General features: G+C 41.6%; 1 protein-coding gene and 1 long non-coding RNA gene across 2 annotated transcripts in view; both read right to left on the bottom strand.

Moving 5' to 3' along the window:
* Positions 1-18,283, bottom strand: part of LOC118496099 — a 31,220-nt gene extending 12,937 nt beyond the window's left edge. The window contains exons 1-2 of the mRNA XM_036006348.1: positions 18,186-18,283; positions 16,449-16,820 (exon numbers count right to left, since the gene is read on the bottom strand). Coding sequence (XP_035862241.1) covers positions 16,449-16,820; positions 18,186-18,237 — 424 coding nt within the window. The 5' untranslated portion in view covers positions 18,238-18,283. The remainder of the gene's footprint in view (positions 1-16,448; positions 16,821-18,185) is intronic.
* On the bottom strand, positions 5,128-13,218 carry LOC118495982. Its single transcript, XR_004898433.1, has 3 exons — positions 13,096-13,218; positions 12,741-12,774; positions 5,128-5,277 (listed from the first exon to the last, which is right to left on the bottom strand). It is a non-coding gene; the product is annotated as an uncharacterized LOC118495982 (long non-coding RNA).
* Positions 18,284-21,671: the final 3,388 nt, after the last annotated feature.

Genomic DNA, 21,671 nt, shown 5'->3' with positions numbered 1-21,671 from the left:
TTAGAGCGAACGACTTGATGTGAAAACTAATCAAAATAGGGCTGGATATCGCAGATGATTTCCGATTCGATAACGCTTTTGATTCAATATCAATCAGGTTAGGGAAATTTCAGATACAATACCAGTTTAGCTTAGATGTAAAAGAGATTCTCAGAGAAGTTATTTACCAGGTTAGTGTTTACATTAAGAACTGAACAGCACTAACATGACAGACATTGACAAACTACAGCAGTCGTCGACACGATACAGTGAAACTGTCGACTACAGCCAGAGAGGAGAGAGACCATAAAACAACTATACAACTACACCATGGTGAACTATGAACAAATCCATCACTCTGACAAATTAACATTTGAATTTAGCTGACAAAAAGTGAGCAACAGTTACATTACATTACATTAAATTAAATTACATGTCATTTAGCCGACGCTTTTATCCAAAGCGACTTCCAATTAAGTGCTTTCAACCCTGAAGGTGCAAACTCCAGACAACAAGTAGTAAGTGCAAGTACATTAGCTTTAAATAAGCAAAACTACAAAGAGCCATATGAAAGTGCAGCTCCTTCATGTTTATCCGAGGTGTAGTCAGAAGTTAAGTTTAGACACCAAAAGAACTAGTTTACATTCTTGGTGAAAAGGCAGATATTCAAAGATAGACTTCTGGATTTAATTAATCAATAACAGATCACTCAAACAAAGATCAATTTTCATTAGAGATTAGTTATTTTAACTCAGCTGTACTAAAGAAAATGGTTCTCAGCTACTAAAACAGAAAACTACGGTGGCCGACAGGGGCAAACGCCCTGCAACTTAAGAAAACACACGCAAATAGACAAAACACAAGCAAATTAAGAAAACAACTTCATTAATTTGACAACACATGTGCGGCATTCAGCAAACACACTGCAAATACACACAACACAACCAAATAGATAAACGCACTGCAAATATGAAATGATGCAAAAAGAAAAGCACAAAAACCCAGAAAACAAATGAACAAAAAAACGCAGCATCCAGATTACACAACGGAAGTTCTCCAGACCTCTAGAGGGAGCAGCTAAGTGGAACAGCTGGATATTCGACCCCACGGGGAGGGTTAGTTTAGAGTTACTTGTGTTTTGTCTATTTGTGTGTGTTTTCTTAAGTTGCAGGGCGTTGCCCCTGTCGGCCACCGTAGAAAACAAAAAGATAAAATAATAAAACAGATTCAGAGCTGCAACTTCAGAAGCATAAATGTTTCTAGAGTTTATCAGTTTGATGTGAAAAACTGACAAAATCATCATTAAAGATATCAACATAACGTAAATAAAGTCCATGTCTTACCAGCGAGCAGTAACGTGAAGCAACAGGAAATCTTTCTGTCCCAAACTGCCATCCTTTCTTTATTAATGAGATGATTTAATGTTTGACTTGTTCCAATGTTGAACCTACAGCAGCGATGAGAAAGACACTGACTGACTGTAGAACTGAGACGGAGCATTAAATGTGTTTGTGGTTATTATCTCAGTTCCTCCTTTTTTTATGTGTAACATGCTAACAGCCAGCAGTGTGTCAAATGCTCTTGTTCCTGTGAAACAGATCAGAAAGCTGTTGGACTGTAGACTTGTAATGCAGCGAATGTTCGGATACTAAGAAAATTTTCGGCCAGAATAGCAGCAAAAAAAAACTCTTTCGGTGTTTGGCCGAATAAATGAAGAGGCCAAATACATTTTACCCAATAATTACATTTTTTATGACACGATGTGGCAGTGTGAATGTTAGTGAGGGCTAGACTTGGACTGTATAAACTTTACTGTTTAACTTAACTTTTACTGATTTCGGTTTTCAACTTCGCCCCTGGTGTGTCTGTCAAAACACGGACGGAGACGACTTCTCTCTTTTGATGTGGCACCTCCCTCTCCATCCCATGGGCCCACCACCTGTGGGAGGAACCGATGCGGTCAGGTGCGCTGCCACATGGGTGGCAGTGAAGGTCAGGGGCCTCGACGGACCAGACCCGGGCGGCAGACGCTGGCTCTGGGGACGTGGAACGTCACCTCTCTGTGGGGGAAGGAGCCGGAACTTGTGCGGGAGGTGGAGCGCTACCAATTAGATCTGGTGGGGCTTACCTCTACGCACAGTCTCGGTTCTGGAACCATACTCCTGGATAGACGCTTTTTCTTCTCCAGAGCTGCCCAGGGTGTGAGGTGCTGGGCGAGTGTGGGGATACTCACAAGCCCCCGGCTGAGCGCCGCAACGTTGGAGTTCATCTCGGTGGACGAGAGGGTCGCCTCCCTACGCCTGTGGGTTGTGGGAGGGGAAAACTCTTACTGTTATTTGTGCATATGCACCAAACAAAAGCTCGGAGTATTCGGCCTTCTTGGAGACCTTGAACGGAGTCCTGCATGGGGCTCCAATGGGGGACTCCATAGTTCTGCTGGGGGACTTCAACACGCACGTGGGCAATGATGGAGACACGTGGAGAGGTGTGATTGGGAGGAACGGCCTCCCTGATCTAAACCAGAGTGGTTGTTCGTTGTTGGACTTCTGTACGGTTATGGGATTGCAGGGACTCAAAATGATGCAACTACCGTTAGCATTTCCATCTTTTCACAGATACTGTGTTTTCAGTTAACTTTTCTTCCTTTCCTGCTGACTTAACAGGTTGGGGAGGTTGGGGGACTGCTGATTACACATGCTATCCTTTTATCCCCCATTCTACTCTCTTAATCAATTCACTCTCCTCTCCTTTCTTAGTAGAGGGAGGCAGGGCCTGTCAGGGGAGAGTTCTAGCCCAACCAGACCCCTCTCCTTAGTCCTGTCTCCCTCATTCTACCATCTCTCTCATTCTACTCTCTCTACTGTGGACCCTGTAACATCTGACCGACAATGATACTAACCTTAACCATTCACTTTTCTTGCCTAAACATAACCAGTTAGATACATGAAAAACTTGATTTCCCATCCCCTGAATAACAGTAATTCTTAACCTAACTGTTGGCCTCTAGTATGTATTCTTAGCTATCCAAATAAATAATAGGAACTACACTCCTAGGCAGAAAAAACAACCAGGAAGTGAATTTTCGCCCACTTCCGGTCATCGTAGAAACAGGGGACTGGCATGGCTGGATGCAGTAAATTCAATAGTTCAACTGTAACTTTATCTCAAACCTCTACAACCTTCAGGAAGAAAGTTACAACATTAAAAGCCTTAAGCCACGCCCACAAACGCTTTAAAACCGATCTTTGGACTACTTCCTGTCATCCTACAGACACGTGACTGATACCATTGGATGCGGAAGACCCAATGGTTCAACTGTAACTTCGTTCCAAGTCTCTCTGACCTTCAGAAATAAAGCTACAACATAAAAATTTTAAGCCACGCCCACAAAATGCTTTAAAAGTAAGTTTTTGCCTTAAAAATGAGTTTTCACTCTCTTCCCGTCATCGAATAGGAACGTGGCTGATACCACCTGTTGGATTCTGAAAACCCTGCAGCTCCTTTATAATTTTCTTCTCACACCTCATGCAGTAATGCAGGAAGTGTGCATTTAGTTTCCATGCTTATTGTGTTTTCACAACTATGTTAGTGAGTAAATCTACTGAAATGGCCACCACACCATAACAGAGCAGTGGGATGCGTCAGATGAGAATGCAGAGGTTAACTCCTGTATGTCATGGCTGTAAAAAATCAAATGGCATCTGTATATCTGTATTAAGTGCAAGCTAGCATGTAAGGGGAGGGTCATGCTTCTTTTTCAAATTATTTTGGAGGGTCATAGAAAAATTATTACTGGCGAGGGGAGGATTAAGTCTTTTTAGCCTAAAGGTCCCAAAACTCCTCCAGTGGCCCCTTAAATAAATAACGAACAGGGCCTATATAAAGAGACTTCAGATACAGTATTAGGGACCACTAAGGCCTATATATAAAGAGACTTCAGATACAGTATTAGGGGACCACTAAGGTCTATATAAAAGAGACTTCAGATACAGTATTAGGGGACCACTAAGGTCTATATAAAAGAGACTTCAGATACAGTATTAGGGGACCACTGAGGTCTATATAAAAGAGATTTCAGATACAGTATTAGGGGACCACTAAGGTCTATATAAAAGAGACTTCAGATACAGTATTAGGGGACCACTAAGGTCTAAATAAAAGAGACTTCAGATACAGTATTAGGGGACCACTAAGGCCTATATAAAAGAGACTTCAGATACAGTATTAGGGGACCACTGAGGTCTATATAAAAGAGACTTCAGATACAGTATTAGGGGACCACTGAGGTCTATATAAAAGAGACTTCAGATACAGTATTAGGGGACCACTAAGGTCTAAATAAAAGAGACTTCAGATACAGTATTAGGGGACCACTAAGGTCTATATAAAAGAGACTTCAGATACAGTATTAGGGGACCACTAAGGTCTATATAAAAGAGACTTCAGATACAGTATTAGGGGACCACTGAGGTCTATATAAAAGAGACTTCAGATACAGTATTAGGGGACCACTGAGGTCTATATAAAAGAGACTTCAGATACAGTATTAGGGGACCACTAAGGTCTAAATAAAAGAGACTTCAGATACAGTATTAGGGGACCACTAAGGTCTATATAAAAGAGACTTCAGATACAGTATTAGGGGACCACTAAGGTCTATATAAAAGAGACTTCAGATACAGTATTAGGGGACCACTGAGGCCTGTCTGTTGATCAGCAGTCAACTGAAACAAGCAATAAACTCCTGGAATAAAAGTATTTTTATTAGAATACAAAGGGACTGTTTTTATATTATATTCATGACTTTGTAAAAATTAATGTGTAGAATATACAATGTCATACAAAGGTGTTAAACTATGTATGAAAGGATGCACAAGTGAAATGATAAATCTTTAAAGCTCCTCAAATGTGTTGATGTCTTCATCATTTCATCAGATAGAAACATTTTAAACTTCTTAAAGAATTGAAACTAACTGTAGCAAAAACAAGCACGTGTAGACGGTAAACAACAATATTCACGTACATATAGACTCAATATATGTTTGATGTCCTCTAAATCATATCAACAACAGAGATTAAAAGCACCAGTGATGTAATATTAGAGCAGATATGTTACAGATGATAATATCAGAGATAAAGGTTCAGTGATGTAATATTAGAGCAGATATGTTACAGATGATAATATCAGAGATAAAGGTCCAGTGATGTAATATTAGAGCAGATATGTTACAGATGATAATATCAGACAGCCCGGCCTCGTTCCTCTGGACGTCTCAGCTCCTCTACGGCGTCTGGAGGCTGAAACACAAAGCAGAGTTCAAACAGCAGAAAAAGACAAGCAGCCGACAGCCACAGTGGCTCAAAGTCCTGCAGACTTCCTTCAGTAGTGGAGCTACAAGTCTAAAGTTTGTCCTGAGGGGGGCGCTAGAGGAAAGCTCATGGGGATCCCTCTCTAAGCTTACTGGCTCAGGGAGTTTTCTCTGTGTCAATATAATAATAATTATTATCACAATACACTTCATTTCTGGTGAGCAATTCAGCTTTTTAGTGTTTAGGTTGAGTCAACATCAGAACAAGGGTATAATAGTTATAGTATAATATATATAGTATAATAGTTTGTTCAAGGTTTTAGAAAGGGTTAGTTTTTATATATTTAGTTGTAGTTAGTTTTTATCAAGGCCAGGTATAATGTTCTCAGAAGTATGTATCTACATATTCATATAGAATACATGTTGGAGAACAGCCACGATGTTTAATCTTTAAACTATTTTAGTGTCTGATGTGAAGCAGTCACAGCACAGCAACATCTAATGTAAAGTCCAGGGTTTTAATAATAAATAATAATAATAATAATAATAATAATAATAATAATAATAATAATAATAATAATAATAATAAAGATAAGACACAGCACCCGAGCAGTTTGGGCAGCACTTAAGCTGAATGAATGTTATTAAAAGACTTTCTCAGATCTAATGGTTGTAGTTCTTGTGATAATATAATAATAATTGTCCAAATTTAAGTGAAATTGCATATTTTTAAATTGAAAAACGGAACATTTTCTTGAGGAAGGACGTCTAAACCCCTCGCCAAATACGTGCACCTGAGACTTCCACAAACCGGGGGAAAACACTCAAATCTGTTCAGTTACTGTGGATTAATGTCACAGTGAGAGTTGAAGGAAATTCATGCTCTCTCCTTTATTTTAAAGGTCCCATGGCATGAAAATGTCACTTTATGAGGTTTTTCAACATTAATATGAGTTCCCCCAGCCTGCCTATGGTCCCCCAGTGGCTAGAAATGGTGATAGGTGTAAACCGAGCCCTGGGTATCCTGCTCTGCCTTTGAGAAAATGAAAGCTCGGATGGACCAATTTGGAATCTTCCCTTTATGATGTCATCAGGGGAAAGGTTACCTCCCCTTTCTTTGATTTGCCCACCCAGAGAATTTGGCCCACCCATGAGAAAGAGAGAGAGACATCATGGCTTTCAAATGAGCGAAGCATGGCAGTTGGTCAAGGCCACACCCCCCCCCTTCACCTTGCCCCCCCCCCCTCTCCTCCTAAATAGCATTTAAAGCTACAGACACAGAAATGGCACATCCTAAGGAAAGATCATTGTGGGACTGGCTCTAGTGGCTGTAATTCTGCACCAAGGCTGAATTTCGGGAAGGAAACTTAAGATACAGTATTAGGGGACCACTAAGGTCTATATAAAAGAGACTTCAGATACAGTATTAGGGGACCACTAAGGCCTATATAAAAGAGACTTCAGATACAGTATTAGGGGACCACTAAGGCCTATATAAAAGCATCCAAAAAGTAGCATGTCATAGGACCTTTAAGTAGTGAAATATTAAAGCTCTAGTGCGTAACTTTTAGATATTAATGAATGTCCGTTACATTGAAGCCATTGTTAAATGAGTTGCTACAAAGCTAATTAAAACTATCAGCTCCACACACAACACACAACACACAACTCTCTCTGTATTTCTCAGTATGACTGTGTCCAGAAGATTGTGGCGTCCAGTGACTTTCAAACACAGAAACTGTCTCCTTTTTTTTTGTGAACTGTTTTGCCCATACCATTACATAAGTTGGTCCTGGACTGTGAGCTGGTGAAGTGCGAGGTGGCCGTTGGTGTGCGTCCGGCGTTGCCCATTGAGGGGATTCATTTCATTCTGGGTATTGGGCTGGCTGGTGGCCGTGTTTGGGCTGATTCTCCCCCTTTGCCAGTAGTTACATCTTGCCCAGTTAAGTCTGTTGTTGACCATATTGCCGCTGACTTGCCTAGAGTTTTCTCAGCCTGTGTAATTACACGAGCTATGAGTAACACTGAGTCTGTGAAGGAACCTGATGGGGGTGATGTTGAGTTTCTGGCTCCATCACTGTCAGATTTTCCGCTATCTGTGTCATTAACTGAGTTGGTACAGGAACAGCAGGGTGACTCTTCCCTTAAGGTAATGTTTGATTGTGTTACATCTGCTAAGGAGATCACCAGTGTAGCACGTGGGTATTTTGTACAAAATGGCTTGTTGTGTACTGACTTTGTTGGAGATGCTGTCGTTCAGTTGGTGGTACCGACTAGATTTCGTCCTCTTGTCTTAAAGCAGCCATATTATGCTCATTTTTAGGTTCATAATTGTATTTTAAGGTTGTACCAGAATAGGTTTACATGGTTTAATTTTCAAAAAACACCATATTGTTGTTGTACTGCACCGCTCTCTCTCACTGCTGCAGATCCTCTTTTCACCTGGTCTCTGTTTTAGCTACAGAGTGAGACCTCTTTTCTTCTTCTTCTTCTGTACTATCTTTGATTGCACTCGCACATGCCCAGTAGCTCAGATGTAGATCATGTCAGCTAGCTAGCTCCATAGACAGTAAAAGAGGCTGTTTCTACAAGTTGGGTCAGTTACAAGGCAAGCAGTGCTTTGCTATTGCGAACGAGGTAGCATGCTAGCGTTAGCATGCTACCTCTACGAGCTCGTAGCTAACGCTACGAGCTAATGGTTGCGGTTAGCCTGCTCGTTTCGGCTTGTGACGTCACAAGCCGTGCCGATTTTGAACAGCTCACCCAGAGACTGAAGGCAGGACACATTCAGAAACCGTATCTCACTCTAAACACCATGGATGGATTTTTTTCAAAGTTTGTATGTGTGTGGAAGCACCAGAGACACAACAGAACACCCCAAATCCTAGAAAAAGTGTTATTTTCATAATATGGGCACTTTAAAAGTCGCTCATGATGAGAGTGGGCACTTTGGTGTGAGAAAGACTTATCTTAACATCTTGAAGCATTTTTTTTGGCCGTGGGTGAAGAAAGATGTTGCAGCAAACTTTAAGACATGTCATGTGTGTCAGCTAACGGGTAAGTCCAATCAGTCTGTTAAACTTTCCCCATTACAACCTATTCTGGTTGTAAATGAACCATTTGAGCATCTGATTGTGGACTGTGTGGGTCCGTTGCCGTGCTCTTAGTCTGGCTGTAAGTACCTACTAACTGTAATGTGTCAAAACACTCGGTATCCTGCTGCTTATCCGTTGAGGGCTATTACCACTAAGGCGGTGGTGAAAGCACTAAGTCAGTTTATTTCGGTCTTTGGCATTCCGAAGGTCATCCAGAGTGATCAGGGGTCCAATTTCTCTTTGCACGTTTGGTCAAGTTTTGAAGTTGTTGCGTGTCCGTCATAACCATCACAGTCATCAGCCTATCATGCACAGAGTCAGGGGGCCTTGGAAAGATTCCATCAGACTCTGAAGTCTCTCCTGCGTGCATACTGCACGGAGCTGGATAGAGACTGGGAGGGGGGTCTTCCTTGGCTTATACTGGCTGCAAGAGAAGCTGTTTAGGAGAGTACTGGGTTTAGTCTTAATGATTTGGTTTTTGGACACAAAGTGCGTGGGCCCTTGGCTGTTTTAAAGGATGGCTTGGTGGAGGTCGATTCGCCGAGAAATTTGGTTGATTTTGTCAATGGCTTTAGGCATCGTTTGTTTGTTGCAGGTGAAATGGCGAGGGAGACCTTGCAAGTGTCACAGAGTAAGATGAAAAATTTCTATGATCGCCATGCGGGGCATCAGGAGTTTAGTCCGGGGGATCAAGTTCTTGCTCTGTTGCCTGTTGTGAGCTTGCCGTTTCAGGCTAAATATGCTGGTCCTTATACAGTTGTTGAGCGCAGGTCTGACCTCAATTACATCATTGCTACACCAGGTCGGAAAAAGTCAACGCAGTTATGTCATGTCAACCTCCTCAAGCCCTATTATAGACGTGAGGCTGATGTAAGCCAGTCAGTGAGTGACGAGGTACATCCTGTTTTGCTTGTGAGTTCGGTGTCTGAATGACAGGGCGTAGATGGAGTGCCGGAACCAGATGACAGTTTGTTGTATGGTCGTCTAAAAAATTCGGAGACGCTTTGTAACCTTGATAGTCTGTTGGTGCATTTAACTGAGTCTAAGCGTGATGAGTTGTCTGGTCTGATACAGCAATATCTGTGTCTGTTTGGCGATGTTCCTACATGCACAAATTGGATCGAACATGATGTTGATGTCGGAGATGCACAACCAATTAAACAGCGTTTTTACCGTATGTCTCCAGAGAAACTTAAACATCTGGACTCTGAAGTTGCTTACATGCTGGAAAATAATATTGCTCTCCTGTCATTCTCTAGTTGGTCCTCTCCGTGTATTTTGGTCCCGAAGCCTGATAAATCACCTAGGTTTTGTACAGACTTCAGAAAGGTAAACTCAGTAACTAAACCAGATTCCTTTCCGCTGCCGCGGATGGACGACTGTATAGATCAGGTTGGTTCTGCCAAGTTTGTTAGCAAGTTTGACTTGCTTAAGGGATATTGGCAGGTACCGTTGTCTGCGTGTGCTCAGGAGGTCTCGGCATTTGTTACACCGTCTGGACTCATTCTTATAGAGTCATGCCGTTTGATTTGAGGAACGCTCCGGCCACATTTCAACGATTGATAAATCGTGTTGTGTCTGGTCTAGTCGGTTGTTCTGTTTACCTAGATGATCTCGTTATATATAATGAGACGTGGCACGCTCATCTTAAACGCATTTGGGCATTGTTTGACAGGTTGTCTGAGGCGCGTCTGACTGTCAATTTGGCCAAATGTGAGTTTGCGAGTACTACTGGCCACTTGATAAGTACTACTGTGACGTATTTGGGACGTATAGTGGGGCAGGGCCGTGTAGCTCCGGTCCAGGCCAAAGTTAGGGCAGTAGAACATTTTCCTGTGCCTACTACTAAAAAAGAGTTACAACGTTTTTTGGGTCTAGTCGGATACTACAGGAGCTTCTGTAAAAACTTCTCTACAGTTGTTTTTCCTCTGACGGAGTTGTTGAAGGCTAATGCAAAGTTTTTGTGGTCTGATGAGTGTCAGCAAGCCTTTGAGAACATCAAGTCTTTGTTGTGTTCGTCTCTTGTGTTAATAGCACCGCGCTTTGATAAGCCTTTCATGATCCAAGTAGGTGCGAGTCAGTTTGGGGCGGGTGCTGTTTTGCTGCAGGAGGATGGTCAGGGACTGGCGAGACCAGTTAGCTTCTTTTCGAAGAAATTCAACCGTCATCAGTGGAATTATTCAGTGATAGAGAAAGAAGCGATGGCACTTGTTTGGTCTTTGCAGCATTTCAAGATGTACGTTGGTGGGAGGTCCCTTGTTGTGTACACGGATCACAATCCGCTGACATTTTTGCAGTCACTTAAATGTCCCAATCAGAGACTCATGAGGTGGTCATTGTTTTTGCAAGCCTACGCGCTTGAGATTAGGCATATTAAAAGGAGTGGACAACGTAATAGCTGATGCGTTGTCACGTGCCCCTCTGCTCTAAGTTGATATTGACATCTTTTGTTGTTTTGTACCCCGTTTGTTTTTTTTTGTTTTTTTTTGTGCCTGTTAGCTTTTCTTCCCAGGTACTGGGGTTTGCTAAAGATGGGACGGGCGTGAGCAGTCGTCCCGGCGCAATTTGGAGATTTACAGTTCCTTTTTGCTTGGTATATGTCTTCTGCTGTGTATTATATTTTGGAGATTTGGTAACATTTGCCTTTTCTGAATAATATTCGGTTGTGTCAGCTGGATGGGGTGGTTGGTTTTGGCTTTATGGGGGGGGGAGGTGTGACAGGCCCCTGTGTGATCCGGTGGGGCCTCTCTGCAGGAGTGATACCTCTCTGGTCTTACCCATCTTTGTTTTGAGTTGATTGCAGATCTGGTGCACCTGGGAGCTGTGAGCTGATAAAGCTCCACCTGGTCAGACTACAGGCTCTCTCTTCACTGCAGTCCAGACATCAACCATGGCCTGATCATCCTGCCTGCCACATCTTGTTTTGACTTTATTTAAGTTACAGAGACACACTTTGCACATTATAAAAGATATGTTTAGTTTATTCTTTTGTTAAATAAATCACTTTTGATCATTTATGATGCCTCGTTCCCTCTTTTGTCATGGCCCTTGAGCCAGGTTGTGACATTTTTAAGTAGTGAAAGATTAAAGCTAAAAATCTCAAACTGACATGATTTATGTTCATTTTTATTTTATTTTTGTTTTGTTTTTTAAACCTGGCAATAAAGATTTTGTGTAGTTTTAGTTTTTCTTGAAGGTTTTAGATTTTATTTATTTTCAGTTTACTAAAATTATTTTTCAAGAGTCGTTGAAGAGAAGCTGAGGGGAAGTTGTAGACAAGCTTACATTTCTCACCTTCTTTTGAAAGAGCTAAAGAAACGATGGCAAAAAGAGGAACTCTGACATTGGTATTTATATCTTTTGCTTCAAATGTTCTTCTGACAGAAGCCAGGTTCCTGTTTCTGTGCAAATTAATTTATTCATATCAGCTGCAGGTTTGTAACAGGAAGTCATAAAGGCAGCGCTCAACTCTAACGGCGCTTTCACACCTATATTTCGGTTGACTTGGTGCAATTCTTTTTTGGGGCGGAGGGAGGGCATGCATTTCGCATTTGGTTCAGTTTGCTTTCACACTTTGTCAAACGCGCCAAAACTGTAAACACACGTCACACGTTGGAGACGGTCGCTTCTTTATTGGACAGAATATCTGAAACTGGCCGACGCTTCTCGTCTCAGTAATAAAGGAGTAACACCAAATTTGTAACGTCCTGGGTTTTCTGGTCAATCAATGAGTGCAAGGGTAACTGATGAGAAGGTACAGTTTGTATGCCTTTTTGAAAGATGTGATGGATGGTAGTGTTCTGATGTGATGGGGAATGTCATTCCAAATTTTGGTGTATGTATGAAAAGAGGATTTCTGACCATAGTTGTTTTTGTATGGGGGGACTGGAATGAATGCCTGTGAGACTAATAGCGAGGCGTACTGGTCTCATGTTGTGTGTCAGCAGAAGTGCAGGAAGTGTTGGTGAAGTGCTATTTTGAATCTGAAAATAAAATGCAATAGCGTGGCTGTTTATGTAGTTCTGGTAAGTCAGCGCGTTTGAGTGCAATGCAGTGGTGAGACCACTTGGTGAGTTCACTTGGAAGAGAACCGAGACCCCCGTTTTTAAGCGGACCAGAGTTTGATTGTTTGGTCCGCACCAACGTTTAATAAGCTTTCACACCGGCCCAAACCAACAGGACTATCAGACCAAACGCTCCAGGGTTCTGTTTAAACGGACCAAAGGAGGCAGGTATGAAAGCTTAAAGACTCTCCATAAAGACATGACGGTTAACTATTAAATGTAAAGTGTTATAAATAAAAAATAATATATATATATAAAATAAAGATAACAGTAAAGGATGTTTAGTGACTCACCTACACCATCATCTTTTTTTTGCGAACGCACATCCTGTGAAGGATGTAGAAATAGTTAGAGTAGAATCTAACATATTACTGTTTTTAAAAATGTAACTGACACAAACTCAAGTTACAAAGTGCTTCACAAATATGTTGATTGAAATAAAATACAATTTAACGATAAAAGCTCAAATGCAGTAGAGCCACATAATAGATCAGTTTAATAAAATACAAAATGAACGACTCTACGAACTCTCATGTTTCAGATTCATGTAGAAATGTATTTGTTAATAAAGGAATGAATACAGGAACATGACTCAGCAGACTGATATAAATACAGGAACATGACTCAGCAGACTGATTAGAAAGTTACCTTTTGATGATGATGGCCGTTACTATGACGATGAGAACAGTGTGCAGAGTGAAGAGAAGCAGACGAACAGCCAGCAGTGGGTCAAAGGCTTTAGTTCCTGTGAAACAGATCAGAAAGGACTGTTGGACTGTAGACTAGTAATGCACCGAATGTTCGGCTACTGTCATTTTCGAAAAAAAATTTGGCTGAATGAATGAAAAGGCCAAATACATTTGACCCAATAATTACGTTTTTGATAACACGATCAAATATCAACCAGTGTAGACTGAGAGGTGCACACGCTTTATAAATGTTGCAAACATGTCGGCCGTGTGGATGTTATTGAGGTCTAGACTTGGACTGTATAAACCAGGGGTGGCCAACCAGTTAGGTATAAAGAGCCACAAAAAAAACGCACCATCGCAAAAAACCACACAACACATGCACGTCCACACTACAACAGCAACAGTGTCTTCCAGATCTGATGACAGTCATAATACATAGCAGTTTTCATAGTTTTTTTTTTCACTTAGATTGACTCAGTGGGAAACCTGACAGTCTTTGTTATCCACAATCCTTTTCAGGTCTTGCTTGAACTCGGTTGTGGCCACTCGAAGAACTCTCTCACTCATTTGTCACTAAAGGGGCTTTCAAACAGTCGGATTCAGCAGTGAAAGGGTTAACGAGGAAGGTGATCTGTGGCCGCTGTTTTTCCTCAGGTTGCAGAATCTGTCCTCAAAACTCTGCTGCATTATTTTCCATTTTAAAATAATTGGCAAATGTATTCAAATGTTTTTTTTACTTATCTGAAATACTGTATGTTTCAGAAAAGTTAAAAACAACAATCAACCAATGACACAGCCCCCAGCCACACAGTAAGAGCCTCACAGGAGCAGGCAAAGAGCCGCATACGGCTCAAGAGCCACAGGTTGGCCACCCCTGGTATAAACTTTACTGTTTGACTGATTTTGGTTTTCAACTTCTCCCCCGGTGTGTCTGTCAAAACACGGATGGAGACGACTTCTCTCTTTTGATACTTGAATTAATTAATTATAGGACTTACAGGCAGGGCTGTAGTACACGAGTGGTTTTCTATGGTCTCGGGCTTGTCTCGGACTCGCTGGTATTTGGACTTGGACTTGTCTCGGTCTCTGCCACTGGTCTTGCCAAATATGGCTTTTGGTCTCGACCGAGTCCACGTGTCTCTATTATGTTAATAATAATATTGGAGGGAAAGTGAAACACTGGCCACCTGATAACCAATCACACACTAGATTATCTTCGCACGCCCTGCATGTGCGTGCCCTGCTAACGTTATTGCCATCAATTTTCACTGATTCACACACGCTGTAACAAACGAAGATGTCTTCTGCCACAATTCTGCCATAATCAAATTTGGTTTTAGAAATCACCAGGAATTTCTCAGCACTGCGCTTAAAAACAAACACAGGGCAGACTGCAAATTCTGCAAAGCAACAATTTCGGAAACCTGTGGGACAACTTTTCTGTCTTGACTCAGACTCAAACCTCTTTGGACTCTGGTCTTTACTTGGTCTCGACTAGTCCTGGTCTTGGACTTGTCTAGGACTCAACAAAGGTGGTCTTGACTACAGCCCTGCTTACAGGCCTCAAGGACACGGTTGATCATTGACATCCTCAGTAAGAGATGTCTCCTACTTCACTCTATTGAAGTTTAAATAATCATTTCCTACAAACAGAAAACTGATCAAACTAACCTTCCTCGTCAGCCTCCACGTGAAGGCTGTACGGCACTGAGAGAGTGCGGTTGTTCCTCTTCAAACCACAGGTGTAGTTCCCAGAATCCTTTGCAGTCAGATAACCCAGATGGAGGGCGGGGCCAGACTCTGAGAGGGCGTGGCCATCTCTGAACCAGGTGACCTCCAGTTGGTGGATCGTGCAGATTGCAGCAGAACAGTTCAGTGTGACTGCTTCTCCTCTTTTAAACTCTCCGTCATCTCTGGAGCTTCTTAACTTCATCTGATCACCATCTAAAGTAAATATGAAAAATAAAATAAACGTGCATTATAAACGTCCTTTATTACATTCAGTACATAGTTTTGAGCTAATTTAGCCAAAATTGCATTAAAATGTTAATGTTAAAATGTTGTCTATAAACAACAACTACTGCAAATTCTCACTTTATATAATCTTAAAAAATTTAATTTTAAAATTCTTACCAGCGAGTCTGACTCTCACTCCTGGTTGGCCAGTAAAAGCTCTGTTGTCATTAGTTTCCACTCTGAAGCGTAAAGTTGCGTCGTCATCATCCTGTAAATCTGAGATCTGTAAAGTGCAGTCTCCCTTCTTGTCTCCCAGGTATCTGTAACGATGGTCATTGTTGTTTGATTCGCTGTCGTACACAGACGGAGTCGTTCCCTGACAGAATAAATGGTTCTTGCACCAGACGACTCTGTTGATCTTGATCAAAACTTCTCTTCCATTGTCATTGACAGACTTCAGTGGTGTGAAGGAGCAGGGGAGGGTGACGGTCGATCCTTTCACACCACAAACAGGATCTGGATAGTTCACATTTCGACCCAGAGCACCTGGAACAACAACACAGTGAGTTTAGGAATAAAGGAACTTGATTTAGAGTGAATGCTTTGATGTGAAAACTAAGGAATAGGGCTGGGTATCGCGGATGATTCCCGATTTGATAACATTTTCGAGTCTATATCAATCAGGTTAGTAAAAAAAAATCCTCGTTTTAGCATTGTTGTCAGAAAACATGGTATTCAAGTTAGCATGTTTTTTAATATCTGATGACACATTGTGCTCATTTTGTGATTAAATACAGTAAATATATTACATATTGCACCTTTAAGAAATGACCCCCAAAACGTCTATTAACCCCAAAACCAGCTGGCAGGTTTGAAAAAGCACGTTTTGTTTAAAAGGTCACCAAAGAAAAACCACTTTCCCTAGAAAAAAGCTGTGAAAACCGTATCGTGTGTCGGATTCTCAAAATTCTGATGTCCCTAAAGGCATCTCGGTAGAACAGGCAGACATTATGTAAAGCCAAAAATACAGTAAGTGGATAAAAAACTTGCAATGAACATGTCCTTTAAAACAATTCTACTGGTTTTCTGCTACGAGGAGCTATCATTGTGTTTCCATTTTTGTTTTTTAGTATTTGGGTATTGGTATTTTAGGCCTTTATTTTGATAGGACAGCTGAAAGACATGAAAAGGAAGAGAGAGGGGGAATGACATGCAACAAAGGGCCGCAGGTCGGAGTTAAACCCGGGGACCGTTGCATTGAGGAGTAAACCTCTATATATGGGCGTGGCTCTACCAACTGAGCTATCCGGGCGCCCATTTGTTTTTGATAGCATTATCATAGGATGCTCTTACCTACGACTCTGACTCTCACTCCTGATTTGTCAGTGAAAGTTGCTCTGCCGTCATTAGTTTCCACTCTGAAGCGAAAAGTTGCGTCGTCTTTCTCCTGTAAATCTGAGATCTGTAAAGTGCAGTTTCTCTTCTTGTCTCCCAGGTATCTGTAACGAGGGTCGTTGTTGTTTGATTCACTGTCGTACACAGACGGAGTGCCTTTCAGACAGATGTGAGGGCTCTGGCACCAGGCGACTCTGACGACCTCGATCAAAACTTCTCTTCCATTGTCATTGACAGACTTCAGTGGTGTGAAGGAGCAGGGGAGGAGGACGGTCGATCCTTTCACAGCCCAAACAGGATCTGGATAGTTCACACTTAGACCCAGAGCACCTGGAACAACAACACAGTGAGATTAGGAATAAAGGAACTTGATTTAGAGCGAACGACTTGATGTGAAAACTAATCAAAATAGGGCTGGATATCGCAGATGATTTCCGATTCGATAACGCTTTTGATTCAATATCAATCAGGTTAGGGAAATTTCAGATACAATACCAGTTTAGCTTAGATGTAAAAGAGATTCTCAGAGAAGTTATTTACCAGGTTAGTGTTTACATTAAGAACTGAACAGCACTAACATGACAGACATTGACAAACTACAGCAGTCGTCGACACGATGCAGTGAAACTGTCGACTACAGCCAGAGAGGAGAGAGACCATAAAACAACTATACAACTACACCATGGTGAACTATGAACAAATCCATCACTCTGACAAATTAACATTTGAATTTAGCTGACAAAAAGTGAGCAACAGTTACATTACATTACATTAAATTAAATTACATGTCATTTAGCCGACGCTTTTATCCAAAGCGACTTCCAATTAAGTGCTTTCAACCCTGAAGGTGCAAACTCCAGACAACAAGTAGTAAGTGCAAGTACATTAGCTTTAAATAAGCAAAACTACAAAGAGCCATATGAAAGTGCAGCTCCTTCATGTTTATCCGAGGTGTAGTCAGAAGTTAAGTTTAGACACCAAAAGAACTAGTTTACATTCTTGGTGAAAAGGCAGATATTCAAAGATAGACTTCTGGATTTAATTAATCAATAACAGATCACTCAAACAAAGATCAATTTTCATTAGAGATTAGTTATTTTAACTCAGCTGTACTAAAGAAAATGGTTCTCAGCTACTAAAACAGAAAACTACGGTGGCCGACAGGGGCAAACGCCCTGCAACTTAAGAAAACACACGCAAATAGACAAAACACAAGCAAATTAAGAAAACAACTTCATTAATTTGACAACACATGTGCGGCATTCAGCAAACACACTGCAAATACACACAACACAACCAAATAGATAAACGCACTGCAAATATGAAATGATGCAAAAAGAAAAGCACAAAAACCCAGAAAACAAATGAACAAAAAAACGCAGCATCCAGATTACACAACGGAAGTTCTCCAGACCTCTAGAGGGAGCAGCTAAGTGGAACAGCTGGATATTCGACCCCACGGGGAGGGTTAGTTTAGAGTTACTTGTGTTTTGTCTATTTGTGTGTGTTTTCTTAAGTTGCAGGGCGTTGCCCCTGTCGGCCACCGTAGAAAACAAAAAGATAAAATAATAAAACAGATTCAGAGCTGCAACTTCAGAAGCATAAATGTTTCTAGAGTTTATCAGTTTGATGTGAAAAACTGACAAAATCATCATTAAAGATATCAACATAACGTAAATAAAGTCCATGTCTTACCAGCGAGCAGTAACGTGAAGCAACAGGAAATCTTTCTGTCCCAAACTGCCATCCTTTCTTTATTAATGAGATGATTTAATGTTTGACTTGTTCCAATGTTGAACCTACAGCAGCGATGAGAAAGACACTGACTGACTGTAGAACTGAGACGGAGCATTAAATGTGTTTGTGGTTATTATCTCAGTTCCTCCTTTTTTTATGTGTAACATGCTAACAGCCAGCAGTGGGTCAAATGCTCTTGTTCCTGTGAAACAGATCAGAAAGCTGTTGGACTGTAGACTAGTAATGCAGCGAATGTTCGGATACTAAGAAAATTTTCGGCCAGAATAGCAGCAAAAAAAAAAACATTTTTTATGACACGATGTGGCAGTGTGGATGTTAGTGAGGGCTAGACTTGGACTGTATAAACTTTACTGTTTAACTTAACTTTTACTGATTTCGGTTTTCAACTTCGCCCCTGGTGTGTCTGTCAAAACACGGACGGAGACGACTTCTCTCTTTTGATGTGGCACCTCCCTCTCCATCCCATGGGCCCACCACCTGTGGGAGGAACCGATGCGGTCAGGTGCGCTGCCACATGGGTGGCAGTGAAGGTCAGGGGCCTCGACGGACCAGACCCGGGCGGCAGACGCTGGCTCTGGGGACGTGGAACGTCACCTCTCTGTGGGGGAAGGAGCCGGAACTTGTGCGGGAGGTGGAGCGCTACCAATTAGATCTGGTGGGGCTTACCTCTACGCACAGTCTCGGTTCTGGAACCATACTCCTGGATAGACGCTTTTTCTTCTCCAGAGCTGCCCAGGGTGTGAGGTGCTGGGCGAGTGTGGGGATACTCACAAGCCCCCGGCTGAGCGCCGCAACGTTGGAGTTCATCTCGGTGGACGAGAGGGTCGCCTCCCTACGCCTGCGGGTTGTGGGGGGGGAAAACTCTTACTGTTATTTGTGCATATGCACCAAACAAAAGCTCGGAGTATTCGGCCTTCTTGGAGACCTTGAACGGAGTCCTGCATGGGGCTCCAATGGGGGACTCCATAGTCCTGCTGGGGGACTTCAACACGCACGTGGGCAATGATGGAGACACGTGGAGAGGTGTGATTGGGAGGAACGGCCTCCCTGATCTAAACCAGAGTGGTTGTTCGTTGTTGGACTTCTGTACGGTTATGGGATTGCAGGGACTCAAGATGATGCAACTACCATTAGCATTTCCATCTTTTCACAGATACTGTGTTTTCAGTTAACTTTTCTTCCTTTCCTGCTGACTTAACAGGTTGGGGAGGTTGGGGGACTGCTGATTACACATGCTATCCTTTTATCCCCCATTCTACTCTCTTAATCAATTCACTCTCCTCTCCTTTCTTAGTAGAGGGAGGCAGGGCCTGTCAGGGGAGAGTTCTAGCCCAACCAGACCCCTCTCCTTAGTCCTGTCTCCCTCATTCTACCATCTCTCTCATTCTACTCTCTCTACTGTGGACCCTGTAACATCTGACCGACAATGATACTAACCTTAACCATTCACTTTTCTTGCCTAAACATAACCAGTTAGATACATGAAAAACTTGATTTCCCAACCCCTGAATAACAGTAATTCTTAACCTAACTGTTGGCCTCTAGTATGTATTCTTAGCTATCCAAATAAATAATAGGAACTACACTCCTAGGCAGAAAAAACAACCAGGAAGTGAATTTTCGCCCACTTCCAGTCATCGTAGAAACAGGGGACTGGCATGGCTGGATGCAGTAAATTCAATAGTTCAACTGTAACTTTATCTCAAACCTCTACAACCTTCAGGAAGAAAGTTACAACATTAAAAGCCTTAAGCCACGCCCACAAACACCTTAAAACCGATCTTTGGACTACTTCCTGTCATCCTACAGACACGTGACTGATACCATTGGATGCGGAAGACCCAATGGTTCAACTGTAACTTCGTTCCAAGTCTCTCTGACCTCCAGAAATAAAGCTACAACATAAAACGCTTAAGCCACGCCCACAAAATGCTTTAAAAGTAAGTTGTTGCCTTAAAAATGAGTTTTCACTTTCTTCCCGTCATCGTATAGGAACGTGGCTGATACCACCTGTTGGATTCGGAAAACCCTGCAGCTCCTTTATAATTTTCTTTTCACACCCCATGCAGTAATGCAGGAAGTGTGCATTTAGTTTCCATGCTTATTGTGTTTTCACAACTATGTTAGTGAGTAAATCTACTGAAATGGCCACCACACCATAACAGAGGAGTGGGATGCGTCAGATGAGAATGCAGAGGTTAACTCCTGTATGTCATGGCTGTAAAAAATCAAATGGCATCTGTATATCTGTATTAAGTGCAAGCTAGCATGTAAGGGGAGGGTCATGCTTCTTTTTCAAATTATTTTGGAGGGTCATAGAAAAATTATTACTGGCGAGGGGAGGATTAAGTCTTTTTAGCCTAAAGGTCCCAAAACTCCTCCAGTGGCCCCTTAAATAAATAACGAACAGGGCCTATATAAAAGAGACTTCAGATACAGTATTAGGGGACCACTAAGGTCTATATAAAGAGACTTCAGATACAGTATTAGTGGATCACTAAGGTCTATATAAAAGAGACTTCAGATACAGTATTAGGGGACCACTAAGGCCTATATAAAAGAGACTTCAGATACAGTATTAGGGGACCACTAAGGCCTATATAAAAGAGACTTCAGATACAGTATTAGGGGACCACTGAGGTCTATATAAAAGAGACTTCAGATACAGTATTAGGGGACCACTGAGGTCTATATAAAAGAGACTTCAGATACAGTATTAGGGGACCACTGAGGTCTATATAAAAGAGATTTCAGATACAGTATTAGAGGACCACTAAGGTCTATATAAAAGAGACTTCAGATACAGTATTAGAGGACCACTAAGGCCTATATAAAAGAGACTTCAGATACAGTATTAGTGGATCACTAAGGTCTATATAAAAGAGACTTCAGATACAGTATTAGGGACCACTAAGGCCTATATAAAAGAGACTTCAGATACAGTATTAGGGGACCACTAAGGCCTATATAAAAGAGACTTCAGATACAGTATTAGGGGACCACTAAGGTCTATATAAAAGAGACTTCAGATACAGTATTAGGGGACCACTGAGGTCTATATAAAGAGATTTCAGATACAGTATTAGGGGACCACTAAGGTCTATATAAAGAGACTTCAGATACAGTATTAGGGGACCACTGAGGCCTGTCTGTTGATCAGCAGTCAACTGAAACAAGCAATAAACTCCTGGAATAAAAGTATTTTTATTAGAATACAAAGGGACTGTTTTTATATTATATTCATGACTTTGTAGAAATTAATGTGTAGAATATACAATGTCATACAAAGGTGTTAAAGTATGTATGAAAGGATGCACAAGTGAAATGATAAATCTTTAAAGCTCCTCAAATGTGTTGATGTCTTCATCATTTCATCAGATAGAAACATTTTAAACTTCTTAAAGAATTGAAACTAACTGTAGC

Source organism: Sander lucioperca, chromosome 10, assembly GCF_008315115.2.
Source record: "Sander lucioperca isolate FBNREF2018 chromosome 10, SLUC_FBN_1.2, whole genome shotgun sequence".
NCBI lineage: Eukaryota > Metazoa > Chordata > Actinopteri > Perciformes > Percidae > Sander > Sander lucioperca.
This window is presented reverse-complemented; position numbering and strand designations above follow the sequence as displayed.